The sequence below is a fragment of the Gadus macrocephalus genome, chromosome 23 (genome assembly GCF_031168955.1).
Source record: "Gadus macrocephalus chromosome 23, ASM3116895v1".
NCBI lineage: Eukaryota > Metazoa > Chordata > Actinopteri > Gadiformes > Gadidae > Gadus > Gadus macrocephalus.
The window spans coordinates 1811494-1829180 of NC_082404.1; the positions used below are offsets into that span (position 1 = coordinate 1811494).

General features: G+C 49.4%; 1 protein-coding gene across 3 annotated transcripts in view; it reads left to right on the top strand.

Moving 5' to 3' along the window:
• dlec1 (DLEC1 cilia and flagella associated protein) overlaps positions 1–17687 on the top strand; it is a 22589-nt gene continuing 4902 nt past the window's right edge. Inside the window, exons 1-30 of one of the 3 annotated variants that reach the window (XM_060044642.1) lie at positions 1–670; positions 785–925; positions 1031–1181; positions 1437–1550; positions 1645–1844; positions 2534–2760; positions 3967–4051; positions 4380–4467; positions 4734–4907; positions 5258–5394; positions 6338–6430; positions 6631–6721; positions 7427–7589; positions 7710–7902; positions 8290–8366; positions 8497–8638; positions 8738–8831; positions 8971–9101; positions 9551–9712; positions 11809–11939; positions 12483–12633; positions 12988–13104; positions 14444–14562; positions 14815–15009; positions 15162–15229; positions 15310–15461; positions 16600–16715; positions 16838–16908; positions 17000–17253; positions 17393–17572. In XM_060044642.1, the coding sequence (XP_059900625.1) occupies positions 401–670; positions 785–925; positions 1031–1181; positions 1437–1550; positions 1645–1844; positions 2534–2760; positions 3967–4051; positions 4380–4467; positions 4734–4907; positions 5258–5394; positions 6338–6430; positions 6631–6721; positions 7427–7589; positions 7710–7902; positions 8290–8366; positions 8497–8638; positions 8738–8831; positions 8971–9101; positions 9551–9712; positions 11809–11939; positions 12483–12633; positions 12988–13104; positions 14444–14562; positions 14815–15009; positions 15162–15229; positions 15310–15461; positions 16600–16715; positions 16838–16908; positions 17000–17253; positions 17393–17572 (4287 nt within the window). In that variant the 5' untranslated portion in view covers positions 1–400. The remainder of the gene's footprint in view (positions 671–784; positions 926–1030; positions 1182–1436; positions 1551–1644; positions 1845–2533; positions 2761–3966; positions 4052–4379; positions 4468–4733; positions 4908–5257; positions 5395–6337; positions 6431–6630; positions 6722–7426; positions 7590–7709; positions 7903–8289; positions 8367–8496; positions 8639–8737; positions 8832–8970; positions 9102–9550; positions 9713–11808; positions 11940–12482; positions 12634–12987; positions 13105–14443; positions 14563–14814; positions 15010–15161; positions 15230–15309; positions 15462–16599; positions 16716–16837; positions 16909–16999; positions 17254–17392; positions 17573–17687) is intronic. The other 2 variants (XM_060044645.1, XM_060044643.1) reach the window with 2 other exon arrangements.

Below are 17687 nucleotides of genomic sequence, written 5' to 3' on the forward strand. Positions count from 1 at the left end.
GGGGATGGGGAAGAACAACTACGATTATGCCTAAGAATATTTTGCATTCACCAATGCAAATGTTGTATTACATTGTTGAATTTTTACATTTAAAACGCAGGAACGTCATTAAAGGGCCGTCTTGTGGTGAAACCTGAGCGTCCACCGAGAAGAATGGAAACCAGAACACAGAAGCGCTGCGGCTTTAAGAGACGTTACCATGACGACGCAGACGGCCCCTTTAAGAGACGTTACCATGACGACATGTAAACCAACATGGCGGTAGCGTCGCTTAAAGAAAAGCACAGTTAACTTTCATGTCAAGTTGGTTACGTGTATAATAACTTTGACATTCTAGCCAACTGGGAGCAGTACACCTCCATGGACCTCCCTTCCCCCTTCCTCTGAGCAGGACACCTCCATGGACCTTCCTCCCCCCTCCTCTGAGCAGGGCACCTCCATGGACCTTCCCCCCCCCTCCTCTGAGCAGGACGCCTCCATGGACCTTCCTCCCCCCTCCTCTGAGCAGGACACCTCGATGGACCTCCCTCCCCCCTCCACTGAGCAGGACACCTCGATGGACCTCCCTCCCCCCTCCACTGAGCAGGACACCTCGATGGACCTCCCTCCCCCCTCCACTGAGCAGGACGCCTCCATGGACCTTCCTCCCCCCTCCTCTGAGCAGGCCCAGGTAAGCACTAGTGCAGAGACTGTCCGACGGTTCCCATCTGAGCAGGCCTAGGTAAGCACTAGTACAGAGACTGTTCAAATGATCTATGATGACCGTTATTCCTCTTGTACAAAGGATGTTTCCCACGTGTTGGCAAGCATTTTTAAAGATGCTTACACTAAAGAAGTCATTGGGAAAGACACTGTTTCCAATCTGTCCAAGACCAAAAGGGGCATAAGTGACTACCATGAGGAATACGTTGAAGAGCTTGAACAGGTAGTGGAATAAATCCATTTATCCCACATTCAATTAAAGCAAACATTAATTCATCATCAGAGTCATCAGATAATGAATGTAATTCTGCCCGTGTCTCTGGCACAGATCCACAGGGAGTACGGCCAGCGTATGGAACATAACGATATGCTGGAAAGGCACCTCCTGCAGGCCAGAGTCCGGGCCTCAGAGACCCAGGACAAGGCCCGCCTGCTTGGAGGGGAGGGGGGTCTGTACGATGGGCTAGGACTCCCTTCAGGTGGGTCTCTAAACGGGAATCCTAGATTGTAGGTTGGTAGATGAATGGTGGACATATGGATTTCAAGCGATTGCATACTTTTAATCTCACAAGCCCAATAATGAGCCAAAGGTCTGTACAGAGTTACCGTGTCTTTCTCCTCAAGCCGTGTTATGTTTGGATGGTTTGTGGCTGGCTGTATCAATGCGTTGTCGTCTTCATCTTCATCATCAAAAACGATATGTTTGAATGAACTTCTCTATCGGCCCCCTCCAGCAGTCAGGTCCACCTTGGTATGGTGCGTGGACAACCACCTTCTGAAGGCCAACCACCTGATTGGTCCTCAGGACTACCATCCGAGACAGGGCCAGCCCAGCCGGGCGCCGGAAGGTAACCCCTGAGCCCCTGCATGACCCCGTAGAACCTACCAGGGAGACCTCAAACACTCCCTTCAATTCCCCTCTGATTCTATCCTTCCATCTAGTGAAGCCCTGCCTGGACTATGCCAAGCCCACCTTCAGCCACAGCATGCATGTGTGCAGAGAGCCCAAGGAGGAGGGCCATGCGGCTCTGAGCAGGCCCAGGGCCCAGCCTGGCTCCGTCCCTCAGGAGGGGTCAGAACGCAGCGGGACCCTGGAGTCCAGCTTGGACCTCGTGGACCTGAAGAGGAAAAGTCATTCTGTGGTATGCTATGTGATTTGTTTTATAGAAAAAAAGAATATGTATGTTTTAAATAATATATATATTATGCAGTATACAATGGACAGCAAATCAAAAAACACATTCAAACCAGTGTACAAGATACATATAAAAGTGTTTATGCTAAATTCTTCTTATTAGAAGTCTTATGCTGGTCTTCTTGGACAAGAATAATTTCCTCATAGTGCTGCGTATATGTTTTATATGATGGAAAGGATGACAGGAGGCACCTGATTGGTCAGAGGAGAAGGGAGTAAAGCACTAGGTTCAATACCGACTGTGCAGCCTACCTGTAGGCTTCCTTCAACGAGATGCATCTTAGATCAAGGCTGATTCTGACCAAGCCAAACAAGGGGAGAGAGTGAGACTAAACTAGCATGAATTGATGACGGCGGCATGTGGCTCAGGCTGTAGAGTGGGTTGACCTGTAACCGGAAGGTTGCTAGTTCGATCCCCGGCTCCTCCTAGCGGAATGTCGAGGTGTCCCTGAGAAAGACACCTCACCCTGACTGCTCCTGACGAGCTGGCTGTCGCCTTGCATGGTTGACACTGCAGTCGGTGTGTGAATGTGTGTATGAATGGGTGAATGTATGTGTACAGAAAAAGAACTATATAAATGCAGCTTATTTACCATGACCAAGGTGAAGGAAATGATGAGTGTCTTGAATCTCCAGCAGAGCTCCCGGGGATCGGAGCAGAGTCCTTCCGAGGCCAAGCGGGTCATGCCGTTGAGTGGCAGGAATCTAGTGGAGGATTTGGACGGGTTGAGGAAACTCAAAGAGCGGCAGAACTTCCTGCGCAACCCCCGGTTCCTTCCCCCGCATATGAACTCTCTGGTCCGACCCCGGAGCAGGGCAGAGACAGGGCCGCTGCAGGGAGACTCGACACTGAGCCCGCTGAGGTACTTATATGCTCCACATCAAACCACACCACACCACGACACCCCACCATAGCCCGCTGAGGTACTGCTGCTACACTCCAAGAACAAAGCCACCATCATACCACACTAGACACCACACCGCAATAGACACCACACTAGACACCCCTCGAGACACCACAAATGTGGCAGGTCCAAGGCTATTCTAGAAGTAACAGGGCTTAGGCCCAGTACAGTAGCAGACTACGCCACAAACTAGTTATTTTATTCTAGCAAGGCACTCAGGTTTGTACATGGATTCAGCCAGAGATAGTGGTCCAGTGTAACAAATATATGTTTATTTATAACAATGAAGGAGCAAACAAACACGGCAACCGAATGCACTGCACACTAAATCACACAAAAGCACAGCACACCAAATCACTACACTCTATACAAAACACACACGCACACTATACACAACACTATACAACACACCACACCACACTAGACACCATAGTAGACACCTCACCACACCCCACAGCCCACACCACACAACACTAGAAACCACACCACACCACACTAGAACTCACACAACACCACACTAGACACCACACCACACTAGACAACACACTAGACACCTCACACCACACCACACCACACCACCACACAACATGAGACACCACACCACACCACACTAGAACTCACACCACACCACACTAGACACCTCACCACACTAGACACCACACTAGACACATCACAACACTAGACAACACACCACACCACACTAGAACTCACACCACACCACACTAGACACCACAGAGACACTAGACACCACAGAGACACTAGACACCACACCACACTAGACACCTCACACCACACTAGACACATCACAACACTAGACAACACACCACACCACACTAGAACTCACACAACACCACACTAGACACCACACTAGACACCACACCACACTAGACACCACACTAGACACCACACCACACTAGACACCACACCACACTAGACACCACACCACACTAGACACCACACCACACTAGACACCACACCACACTAGACACCAAACCACACTTTTATTTTGCATAAGATAGAATCTGGGGTGAGGTTTATCTCAGTACAAGGTGATTACATAACAAGTAAGGTCATAAATAAGTTGACTTGTTGCCTGTGAAAAGCTATTTCCTTCTTCAGTGTACTATCATACTGCTTTTCTTGTGGTGTCGTCTTTCTCATCAGCACCACAGATGAGTCCGTTCCAGTATTTCAAGCCTACCCCCGAGTGGTGCTCTTCACTGAATACACTGTGGGCCAGGTGTACGAGGTATGTCCTAGACAAGGAGCCACTGTCCATTTGGCTTCCTTCCACTCAACTCTGTGTGCGTTGATTAGTTAATGCTTCCTAACCCATCCTATTAAAAAACGTCCATATCCTTAAAACATTAACACCCACTTAATGGTGAAGGCAAAAGGCTCAGAGATATCCTATTGCTTCTTTCTTATTGGCTCAGACTGAGGCCCTGTGATGTCACGTTGAACCAGTTGGATTCAGTCTGTGTTTCAACAGAGTTGGTACTGCTGCATATGCAGTTTAACATTGCAATGGAAAAATTCGTAAGAAACTGTTGACACTGCTCTCAATTCCCCCTCAGACCTCAGTGGAGTTGAAGAACCTGACAGCCAGCTGCCGTCACGTCAGAGTGCTCCCTCCCACCACAAGCTACTTCTCCATCGGCCTCGGTGAGTGATAGCCCTGGTCATATTATCCTTTATGCTTTAATACCACACAGAGACTGGTCCTTACATTAATGCATTGGGAATGCTAATGTAAGGACACATTTCTTTCCAGATTTTCCTAACTTACTTTAAATTGTGCCATGCTGCACATGAAGAAGTTAGCTCTGGCTGTGGTCTGTTTCTCGGTGTCTGTTTGTAGAGGGGAGCGACACCGAGCTCACCGTGACATGTGACCTGTGTCATGTGACCTGTGTCATGTGACCCGACAGGCCGGTTTCCTGGCGAGGGCGGCATGGTGGCCCCGGGGATGAGCTGTAAATACATGGTCCGCTTCGCCCCCGACTCCCTGGGGGACTACGAGGACTGCCTGGTGGTGGAGACCCAGGCCCCCTACCCCATGGTGGTGCCCCTGGTGGCCCGGCGCCCCCCCCCCATACTGACCTGTGAGTCTTTACCATCCAGCCAGTCAGGCACATGCTGCTGGGTGTACACCTCTTAAGATCCCAACAGGACCACTGTCCACTGAAGAGACGTGTGCAGGGCTCTACTTACCGTAAGGGATGCCTAGAATCTAGGCGGTGGACATGGGGATCGAACCTTATGGGCCGGGGTTGGAACACCCTACCTCTATTATCCTGCCCTAGCCTCGTCCCAGCAGGCCTACACATAGGACGGTAGACATTAGCCTCCTGTTGTTGTTCGGCCCGCTCTGAATGGTGGCTCACCATTGTTGTGCAGCCCTCCCTGCAGAAGGTCCTGAGTGAAGAGGTGTTTGTGATCCTCCGGTCTCCAGTGCCCCGGGTCCTTGACTGTGGCTACAGCCTGGTGGGGGCGCTGAAGTTTGTGGAGTACCTGTGCTGTAACGAAGGCCTCAGCGCCGGAACCTTCTGCGTCATCCCCAGGAGCCAGTGGCCAGCCTCTAACCTGAGGGTAGGCCTACCAATATTAACCACCCGTCCTTTATCCAGAGCAACAGGCAGGGGATTCAGACATCCCAGTACTGTTAGGCTGGGATCAAACCCCCAAGACCAGGTTATACTGCCCTACCCGAGCCTCCATTTGGTCGTTGGTTCCACCCAGTTCTACTGCATCCCCTGGAAACGATACGTTTGAACCTCAAAGATTACGATTTATACGTATGAATATGTTTAAATGTGTATATGCATATATATGCTTATATATATATGTATTACGTATATATATATATTATACGTTATATGTATAAATGTGTATGTATATGTTTATGTATATGTATGTAAGGAATAATGTATAGAACGCCGGTCATTATCGGGAAAATAAGCCCCGACAGGGCGAACCAGACACCGACGCGAAGCGGAAGTGTCTGGTTCGCCATGAAGGGGTTTATTTTCGATAATGTCCGGAGACGTTAAAAAATAACTTCACACCGTGTGTCTTTTTAGAATTTATTTGTTACCAGCATTCGTAGTGTTGATCAGCAGAGAAATAGTCTGCCAAAGACGTTGACGTCGCTTAGCAAAGGAGTACGCTGGGGTTGATAAATTACCGGACCACTTACGGAGGGATACGAAAGACGGCAAAAAATCAATTTTCCTTGACAGCGGTCTATTATACTTAGCAACCATGAACCTATTAAAGTTAGCAACTGTGAATTATCAAATATAATTCCCCGCCGGAAGTTGTGAAGGGCCCATGCAAGTGAACGGAGCGTTCCACGGCATTGAGAGGAGCCGTATAATAAATGTATTTATATATATATGTATCTATGTATATTTATGTAAATATATATAGATGTATGTATTCATGTATTTGTATATATAGGTATTTATATATATGTATATATATATATATATATATATATTTATGTGTATTGTGTATGCATGTGTATTCCTAGTCTGTGGTGATGACCAGTTTTGCAGAGGAACCTCCGTTTGCTGTCGGTCCTTCATTGTTTCAGCTCCAACCCGGCCAGGCCACTGTGCTGGAGGTGAGTCCATCGCACACACACACACACACACACACACACACACACACACACACACACACACACACACACACACACAGACACACACACACACACACACACACACACACACACACACACACACACACACACACACACACACACACACACACACACACACACACACACACATTCACAGCCCTTCTGACATGGTGTGTGTATAGGTGGTCTTCTTCCCGACGGCCGCTGAGAGCTACAGCCAGGACTTCACGGTGGTGTGTGACAACTGCCAGGTGAAGGATATCACGGTTCAGGGTGAGCCTTTCTGCGCCGGTGTGTGTGTTGATGTATGCTTTGTGGAAGTCATTTTATGTGTGGAAGAGGGTTGGGCTTGTGTTTTGTTACCGGTGGTGTGTCTGTTTGTGTTTTGTTACCTGTGTGTGTGTGTGTGTGTGTGTGTGTGTGTGTGTGTGTGTGTGTGTGTGTGTGTGTGTGTATGTGTTTTTTTTACCTGTGTGTGTGTGCGTGTATTTTGTTACCCGCCGAGTGTGTGTGTTTGTGTGTGTGTGTGTGTGTGTTTTGTAACCTGTGTATGTGTGTGTTTTTTTACCTGTGTGTGTGTGTGTGTGTGTGTGTGTGTGTATGTGTATTTTGTTACCTGTGTGTGCGTGTGAGTGTGTGTGTGTGTGTGTGTGTGTGTGTGTGTGTGTGTGTGTGTGATTAGTCACCTATGTTTGTGTGAATGTGTGTGTGTTTTTTCTTACCTGTGTTTGTGTGTGATTTGTAACCTGTGTGAGTGTGTGTGTTCTGTAACCTGTATGTGTGTGCGACGTGTGCGTGTGTGTTTTGTTATCTGTGTGTGTGTGTGTGTGTGTGTGTGTGTGTGTGTGTGTGTGTGTGTGTGTATTGTAACATGTTTGTGTGTTTGTGTGTGAGTGTGTGTATGTTAGCGTGTGTGTGTTTTCTTACCTGTGTGTGTGGTTGTGCATTGTACATGTGTGTGTGTGTGTTTATCTTCAGGCGAGGGTCAGACCATCGCCCTGGAGTTGATATCCGTGTCTGGTGAGAACACACTTCCTGTTGTGGGGGAGGCGCGGGACCTGTCAGCGGAGCACTTTGTGCGCTTCCCTTCATGTCACCCCCAGTGTGTGGAGCGCAGGGCGGTCGTCATCAGGAACAACACGTGAGTGGCCTGGGGACAGGAAGCACTCTGAACCATCTAACCACCACGAGGGCAGGGGGAGACACATGGGGGACATGTTTGTTCCCAGTACCAGTCGCTCTTTCTCTCTCTCTCCTGCAGCGACCTGGATCTCCCCTTCTTCTGGCAGATCATGAGGCCCAACCTGCAGTGGCTGCTCCCAGGAGAGGAGGCCAACCCCGACCGTATCCTCTTCCACCCGGCCGCAGACCTCGTGTTCAACGTCAGCCCCCTGATTGGCTGCCTTGCTCCTCGCCAGGACCAGGAGTTTGAATTCACTTACCTCCCCAAGGAAGTACGGATACAGACCTGAGTGAGAGTGAGAGAGAGGGAGAGGGAGAGGGAGAGGGAGAGGGAGAGGGAGAGGGAGAGGGAGAGGGAGAGGGAGAGGGAGGGGGGGAGAGAGAGAGAGAGAGAGAGAGAGAGAGAGAGAGAGAGAGCATTACACACACAGTAACAAACATGGAAACACCAGTGTTAAGGGAAAATGTGAGTGTCAGAACAGCAGCCTATTCATGACGGCACGCTTTTATTTTGACACTCATCGTTGTATGGCGGAATATCAACAGCAAGACTTGCAGGCAAAAAAACATTAGAGCATCGACTTGTTCCTAGAAGCTGTCGAGCTAATCAACTGCATGGGAAACGATGATGAAACGTTGCCAAGTGTTGTTCTCTTCAGTTGAAGGACCACCACAGTGTGTGTCAGCTGGTGGTCCGGGACGTTCCCCAGTGTCCCAACGAGTCCAGTGACAACGGGTATGGCTTATGGGATGGGGATCAGGAGTATCCTCATACTCCTAGTAACATCCAACACCACTAAATGGATCCCCATTGCAATGATGTGTTTTGACTTCAACGCTGATGTCTTGGATTATGGGAAATGCAGGGCCCCAAAGATCAGCGACGTGATCGTCATGGAGATCGAGGTTAAGGGGTCGACAGAGCCCTACCACTTGCGCCTGGAGCCCTGCGCCATCATCCATCCCGGGGAGCTGTTCATGGGCACCCCGACTCGCATGGGACTCAAGGTTGGGCCTCCATGGACCGTGTGTTTGTCTTGTGGTTTGTCAGGCCGCTCATGGCACCTGGTGCTTTATCCTGCTCCTTTTGTCGTTATCTCTCTATAGATGTGGAACCACAGTAAATCCAGTGTCCTCTTTCACTGGAAGAGAATGGACGACAGTCACACACTGGAGGTGGAGCCCTGCTGGGGTGAACTAGGTGTGTTCAGCGTTCACTCCTTTCATGGAGTGCTACTGTCTTGCTTTGCTTAAGGTGGGGCTGAAACCACTGAGACAGGGTGAATAGGATGGAGTGGAGGGGGGGAAGGTCTTGTGGTGATGCATGTGTCTGGGTCCAGAGGTGGAGTCGTGTGTGGAGCTGGATCTGGTGGTGACGGGGGGGAGACCGGGGAGGCTGGTCACCAGCCTGCTGTGCCACATAGAGCACCAGCAGCAGCCTCTCCGCCTGCCCGTAGAGGTCTGCTTCAAGGTAGGAAGGAGCTTGTGCCAAATGCTTGTATTCAATTCACCACTTCACTTTACGAATTCACTCATTCATCCGCCAATCTTTCTACTCTCTCATTCATCTGTGCAACCATTCATTAATCCACCCATCCATCCCTCCATCAATCCCTCCATCCGTCCTCCCATGCATCCATCCATCCATCCATCCATCCACCCATCCATCCATCCATCCATCCATCCATCCATCCATCCATCCATCCATCCATCCATCCATCCATCCATCCATCCATCCATCCATCCATCCATCCATCCATTTTTCACCACTAATCCATCTCTCCATCGTCTATCCATCTTCACGTTCTCACACTGTTCCATGATCGGTCAATTTTAGTCTTCATCCATCCATCCAGCCTTCTATATCACCCCAGCATGGGCCTCTATCATGTCCTTCCTCCCTGGATCTCCTCCTGCTAGGGCCCAAGTCTGACCCTCAGTGAGCCCAGCCTGGACCTTGGGCTCCTGAGGTTGGGGGAGGAGAGCCGCACCACCGTCCTCCTAAACAACACCTCCCCCCTGGAGGCCTTCTGGAGCCTGGATGGGGGCGGCCCTGGAGGAACAGAAGACCAGCCCCCACAGGTACCTGAAACAGCTGTGATGATGAGTGGGAGGGGTTTATGGTGAGTGGGAGGGGTTTAGGGTGAGTGGGAGGGGTTTAGGGGGAGTTGGAGGGTCGATATTATGATTATTGTACACAGAGTGAATTACGGGCTAGTCAGCATTTGTAGAGTGTATCAATTAAAGAGTTTTTTATTGCTAACATTATTGAACTCACTAATAGTCAGCATTACTGACCAAGGTCATTTTAAGCTAGTTGAAATGGTAGCAATTTTTTTAATCAAATTTCACAAACCTGCTATACACATTGATCAATTCTGCACTTACTGACAAACACCTAGGGCCCTATTTTAACGGTCTGAAACGCAAGTGGGAAGCGCAAAGCGCAAGTAGCTTTGTGGGCGGTTCTACGGCGCTATCGCTATATTACAGGCGGATAAATGACACTTGCGTCGCGGCGCAAGTGTCAAAAGGGTTGGTCTGAAGCAGCCTAGTTACCCGTAGGTGTGGTTTGGGCGTAACGTCCAACAAACCAATGAGAGTGCCAGCTTCCATCCCCTTTAAGAGCCATGAGCGCATTTGAATCGGACGAGTTGATATTTTGACCGCGCGTCTGCAGTCTCCGATGAGACAGATGCACATGAATTTCAGTTTATTGACAAATAATATGGCCTAATTCACACATGGAATAAGGGGTTTTCTTCCACAACTTCAGAAATACTGAGTCCTCAAATAAATTTCGGCAAAGAAAACGTATATGATACAACATAAGATATGCGGTAATTGTGGTTCTATTTAATGATATACGCAATACATTATAAACATTGTTTCTTATCAGTATTGTATGCTATCCTAATATGCATGTGTCCCCGCGGTAATAGACATTGCCATTGATTGTATTATGCGTTACATGTTTAGTTTGCGTGTGTTTAAACAGAGCACACACGCGCGCCCGCATTCATTCATTATTTTTAACACTCACTCGCGGTAAAACAATGTTTTTCACGATCAAATACTCATCAATCCTAAAAGTTATGGGCATGTAGGCCTACACGATGTCTATGTCAAGAAAATATGTGTTTGCTGTACGGTGTTTGCAGATGCATTTAAAAGTACAACTTATTACCGCTGCATCAGCTGTTCTTTCCCAAATAATTTACCAAGAATGTGCGGCTAGGATGGGAGAAGCAAAGTGTATGCGCGAGGTGCACAAGCAATCCGTATGCATCGCATGCGCATGTATGCATGCGCCCTTAAAATAGCATCTGAACAACGCGCCACTGACTTTAAACCAGGTATTTCCTGGTCAGTAGCGCAATGGTATTCAGAAACGGCAAAATACCGTTTGCGCCAGAACACGCCTCCTCCTTCCGCCGAACCGCCCCTTGGGGCGCATGATCAATCCCTAATTTACCGTTGAGTGGCGGTGGTGGGAAAAGAACGCTCTGCGCCAGTTGTAAACTAGCAACGACACATGCGCCAGTGACTAAGTCACTTGCGCCGGATGCTAGATAGGGTGTCCTAGTCCTAGTGTCCTAGTCTAACCCCTAGGTGTGCTCTCTCCTCCTCCCTAGTGTCCTAGTCTAACCCCTAGGTGTGCTCTCTCCTCCCTAGTGTCCTAGTCTAACCCCTAGGTGTGCTCTCTCCTCCCTAGTGTCCGAGTCTAACCCCTAGGTGTGCTCTCTCCTCCTCCCTAGTGTCCTAGTCTAACCCCTATGTGTGCTCTCTCCTCCCACCTAGGGTCCTAGTCTAACCCCTAGGTGTGCTCTCTCCTTCCGCCTAGTGTCCTAGTCTAACACCTAGGTGTGCTCTCTCCTCCTCCCTAGTGTCCTAGTCTAACCCCTAGGTGTGCTCTCTCCTCCTCCCTAGTGTCCTAGTCTAACCCCTAGGTGTGCTCTCTCCTCCCACCTAGTGTCCTAGTCTAATCCCTAGGTAGGCTCTCTCCTCCCTAGTGTCCTAGTCTAACCCCTAGGTGTGCTCTCTCCTCCTCCCTAGTGTCCTAGTCTAACCCCTAGGTATGCTCTCTCCTTCCACCTAGTGTCCTAGTCTAACCCCTAGGTGTGCTCTCTCCTCCTTAGTGTCCTAGTCTAACCCCTAGGGGTGCTCTCTCCTCCCAGCTGGTGGTGGAGCCGTGCAGAGGGCTGCTGGCCCCTCAGGCGTCCTGCAGTGTCGAGGTGGTGTTCAGAGGGCGGGCCTGCAGACACTTCGAGGCCCTGCTGGAGCTGAGCGTGGAGCAGGGCTCTGGATGGTGAGCCTCGGTGGGGGGGAAACCAGCCTCGGTGGGGGGAACCAGCCTCGGTGGGGGGAAACCAGCCTCACTGGAGGGGAACCAGCCTCGGTAGGGGGGAACCAGCCTCTAAGCGCTGTCTCGTGGTTCAGCACGCTAATGTGCTAACCATGCAGAAGATGATTCGCATGCCTCTCTTCCCTTAGTATAAATAGAACCCTTCCATCGGATGACACACTTTCTTCTTCTATTTCGATTGATATTAATGACCGTCACATTTGGCACAATTGGTCGTCAAACAGCCCATTGTTTGTATTTGGTAAACAAGCATTCTCATAAAAAGGAGGGGATTTCATTGATATAAATATCCACTGATATTATTAACTCGAGGTCGTATGACTTCAATCTTCGTTCATGTGGATGAAAGAATGTTAATAATATGGTTCCACTGTATTCTAGGACTCCATCTTGTGTCCCAGCTCTGCTGTGGCAGCGGCCTCATCTTAGAGTTCTAACCTTCACTGCTCTTCCTGCTCCTCTGTCGCCTCCTTCCTGTCGTCATAGTTACCTGTCAGTGCAGGCAGACGTCCAGACCCCCCAGGTGTGTCTGGTGAGCCCTGAGCTTGCCTTCTCTGAGATCTACATGGGGGTCCCCGCCAGGGGGGTCGTGGTCCTGTTCAACCAGACCCTGCTGCCCGCCCACTTCACCTGGATGGTACGCTCTCTCTGATTGGATGTTGGCATGCTTTTTGTATGATAAGAGGTAAGGTATTATGGGCTTTGGTAACATCCGTTAACATTGTTACAGTAACATCTGAAACATGAAAGGCTTAACAGAGTTGAACAAACTTAACTATGCCTACAATTTCTATCATCCTCCTTAAAGTCTTGGTTGTTACCCGAGCATTGTTGAGTTGTAAATCAGCCTCTAGCGGCGTATGGCTGGACCAAAATTGGGCAGTTGGTGTTAAATCGACATCCATTATATTCCAAAGAGCGCCCGTCAGCTGTCAGAGCTGTACCTTGGTTTTTCCAGCAAACCCATATGAACTGCTCTTTCCTCTGCCAGCCCCAACTGCAGGGGAAGCAGGCGGCCCTGTGCACCGCCAGTTTCCAGCCCCCCTCCGGGACGTTGGCCCCTCACGCCACCCTGGAGGTCACGGCTGAGTTCACCACACACACGGAAGTGAGCACGTTCCTCCTGAAGGGTGCTCCTAACCTCCTGAGGCGTACCTGTTTGTATTCATCCACCAGTGAGGGTCACTGTGCCATTAATCTTTTGCTGTAACAAGGTCTTAGGGTTCTCTAGAAGACCGACTTCCCAGATTGCGTTACGGGTGATTCCAATTACCTCACATCGCTCTGCCTCACATCGCTCTCCCTCTTCTTGCATATATCTTTAGTCGTTTTAGTTATTTTAAATTTTGTTTTTTCAGCAGTGTAGGAAAACAACCACATCCACGTAGTGCATTGTGATTACAGGAAGGACTGTACAACACAACTTAAGGAAGGTTTTAAACCTAAATCGTGAACCTAACTGAGGAAGACGCTCTGTGTTTCATACCACTGTTGTGTTTACTCTCAGCAAGATTGTTATGGTGAAGTACAGCGAGTGGACCCAAATGCTCAACACATAGTGAGACGGACAGTCAAACGAAAGGGTCTCTACTGAGGGACACAAATAAGTAAAGGCGGGGCTTTAGGGCTTGATGGCAGGCGGGCAGTCGGAAAGGGGAGGGTTGGGCGACAGGAGGGTAGTCAGACAGGCGAGGGTTCAGCAACCTTTTACACAGGGGGGCAAGCAACAGAACACAAGGACTAAGCAATCTAGACACTAGGAAGGGCCATGGAAGAGGTACTGACTGTTAGGTGTGAAACAACGATCTAGCGGTGATTGTCTGTCAAATAGGGGTTGAAATATTGCATGCTGATGGAAGATTGCCGGCAAGTGTGTAGAGTGCGGGAGATGAGTGGATGATGAGAGACTGGGCCTAACTAGGTGGCAGAAGTGGACGGCATGAAAAAGATCTACCCAGCTGCGCGGTGTAAAGACTTTAGCTGGATCAACGTTCTGGGCCCTTTAGATCCAGTTTTAAACCCTCTAGAGTCCTTCTGGGTCTCTGGTCCATTAGATCCAGGTTTAAACCCTGCTTTTTGTCCTGCTCTTATTTTTTTATTGCTTTGTTTATTATGCTAGAGTGAAATGTTTCAAATTACATCATCCCTTAAATATGGGTTCTAGGTTGGAGCTCACATTATAATGAGGATGTTGTAGCGAATGTAAAGTGTTTTGTGTTGGAGCATTTGCTCTGCATTTGTGTTCAACAAGGTCAACTTTGCATACAGATCATCTTAATCTGTGTTCGTGAGCCATGCTTTCCTTTCTATTCTTCTTACTATCCCTCCCATTTCTTCTCCTCTCTCTCTCTCTCTCTCTCTCTCTCTCTCTCTCTCTCTCTCTCTCTCTCTCTCTCTCTCTCTCTCTCTCTCTCTCTCTCTCTCTCTCTCTCTCTCTCTCTCTCTAGTCAGAGGTGAGGGGTGTGACAGCTCTGTGCCGTGTCCATGGAATGGATCTCCCCGTGGTCTTGGGCTTCATCTCCAAAGCCAAGCCGCTCTCCGTGTCCTACTCTGTCCCCGGCCAGAGGTTAATCTCTATTAGCTTCCTGCAGGCTCTTTGTAAACCAAACACATTTTGCTGACATTTTCATTTAGTCTGTGGTCTTGCTACAGTCAGGTGACCAACAGCGAGTTTCAGATGCGTGGCATTAAGGAGCAGGTAGGGATTAAACATCTTGCTAAAGGATGCCTACAGGGAGACTGAGGACAAAGGGTTTTGAGCTGGGAGTCTGGGAGTCCTTAGCGTGGCGCTGTTCTTTGGCCCCGCCTCTCTCCATAGCTCCTCCTCTCCAGACGGACACGCTGCCCCCCTGCTGCTGGACTTTGGAGACGATGTGGTCCTGAGGAGAGAGGTCACCCTGCAGATGGCCATCACCAACCACTCTGCCATTGCCGCCCCCTTCAAGGTAGAGGCCCGGTACTTTAAGGCTCATGCTCCTGCGTCCTCAGGATCCAACAGCCAATCACAGAAAGGGTAAGATGCCACGTGACAGGACCAGCGTTGAATCCAACCTGATAATCTGATCTCAGTGCCTTTGAAAGTGCCTTTCAAATATTGCAAATCACAACTGACAGACAGAGGGAGAGCACCGTTCACTCACTTACTAAAACACTTCTGCATTTCAGCTTCAAGTACCGTAAGAAGCCGCTCCACTCCGTCCAGGCCAGGAAGCTGGAGCTGAAAGCCCACGAGGGTGGGGGTCTACCATCAGCGTTTAGACCAGAACCTCCGCTCAGGAACCAGAGCCCTGACCTTCATGTGTGTGTGTGACAGATCTCACAGAGGACCTGCTGAGCGGTGGGAGGGGTGCGGCGTTCCTAGCCCGACCCGGCTCCGGGACGCTGGCGTCGTTTGAGACCCGGCTGGTGGACGTCACGGCGTACAGTGACGCGTGGGGCCGCTACCGGGACCACCTGGTCTGTACGGTAAGGGTCAGGGGTCAACGTGGGGCCACTACCGGGACCACCTGGTCTATACGGCAAGGGTCAGGGGTCAACGACGTCTGAAAGTACACAACATACACAACGCTTCACAAGGAGAGCTACTGTATTACAACTCATCTGATCTTAATAATGAGGATCAGAATACTTTGTCTTTTAAGCAAAGACACTTGACATACTTTTGAAAACCAACTATATCCCAAATATGGATAAAGTACACACACATGCATACTTCTATGCATATATACATATATACAGACATACATGCATGTACATATAATGCAATACATATTCAAAATTTCCTCTCATTGCAATCTTAACCTAACGCTAGTCAGGGCCTCAGTTTTGGATCATGTTTGGATGAGGCCGCTCATCCAAACATCTGGATGAGCGGCCTTCTGTGGGGGGAAGGATGGTGTACTGTTAGGAGTTTTATACTCTAAGCCAAAAGGTTTTGGGTCGAACCCCATGGTCCGCATCTACCTGGAGGCATTCTGGAGCAGGGTCCCTTACCTTATCCCTACCTGCTCCTTAAGGACATTCTGGAGGAGGGTCCCTTACCTTATCCCTACCTGCTCCTTAAGGACATTCTGGAGGAGGGTCCCTTACCTTACCTATACCTGCTCCTTAAGGACATTCTGGAGCAGGGTCCCTTAACTTGACCCTACCTGCTCCTTAAGGACATTCTGGAGCAGGGTCCCTTACCTTACCCCTACCTACTCCTTAAGTACTCCAAATCACTTTATTTGATTTATTGATGAAAGCACACACTTTGATCCAATTAATGAATGCATGGATTGTTAATACTAATAGTATAGAGATAGTCATAGTCATAGTAAAGTAATATTTGTTACTTTTCTCATATAAATGAAGCAAGATCTACGTCATTTGTCTGACATTTCTCTCCTTCCAAATGTTCGCGTCTGTTGTAATGCTACGATGAATGTATGTATTTTTCTTTTATCTTGATGTCCTTTATGATGTCTTGTCTGTAATGTTTGCAATAGAGCTGCTGGGATTCAAGACAAATTTCAGACTTGCTCTGACCATAAAGTACTATCGTAATGTATCATACCGTGTTTCCCTTATTCTCTCCTGCGGTTGTCTGGTCTGTGGCCCCCAGGTGGACGGTCTGCGGCCCCGACTCATCCCCGTCCAGATGCGTGTCAGCGGCTGTCCGCTGTACTTCCAGATGTCCGGGCCGCGCCCTGAAGACCAGCACCAGGGGCCCACATTGCAGTGGGTGGCTCTTATCTTGATTCATACAGCTGGCCCAGCTGCGGTGTCGTCAGCTGGACGGTGTACTGATGTACTGATATCATTAACCAGGGAATCATTTCATTGAATCGACTTGTCCTTAGGTTTGGTACTCACCTGTCGGGGGGAGACACAGTTTCCCGCTGTCTTCGTATCATCAACCCCAGCCCATATGGTGACGTATATCATCATGTCATCATCGTGTTAGAGTATATGTTTAGATGTTAGACCCCCGTGTAAGCATGGTCTTCCTGATTCTCCCCCAGACGTCCGCCTGGACTGGGAGACCTACAACGTGGATGCCCAGAACTTGGACCCCCACAATGTGGACCCCCAGCGGGAGCGGAAGCTTCTGGACATGGTGGTGGCCTACGGAGACTCCTTCCCCCTTAAGGATGCCGACGGCAACCAGCTTGTGGGCGGGGCCTTGGCCCTCCCTAACAACAACGTCCAATCTCTGTGGCAGAGAGAGCGCACGCCAAGCTCTGAGCGAACAAGCTCCTCCCTCCAGAGTGAGCCTGTGAGTTCAGAGGAAACAAACTAAACAATATCAAAAGCCATAAGAACAATTTGATAACAAGTGATTTTCTTGTGGCTTTGTACTAAAACTCCTTCATAGGAACAAGAAATCTGACATTTTTCGGTTTCATCTGCCACAGGATGTAGTTGGTGACCACTCCCCGACCACAGAGGAAGCAGTGGTGGGAGAGGAGGAAGAGGAGGAGGAAGAGGGGGCTTGCTCTCCACAGCGGCAAAAGAGGAAGCTCTTCTCCGTCTACATCCGGCCGCATAAAGGCATCCTCTCCGACTACCCATACTGCATCACTCCACAGCAAGTGGTCAGTTACCTGTGACAGTGCAGTAAGCTGTGCTCCTCCATTAGCGTCTGATATGCTGCGCCTAATGGTTGATTAGTGGTGACAATGTGGTCCACCACTCCCACCTGTGACAAGC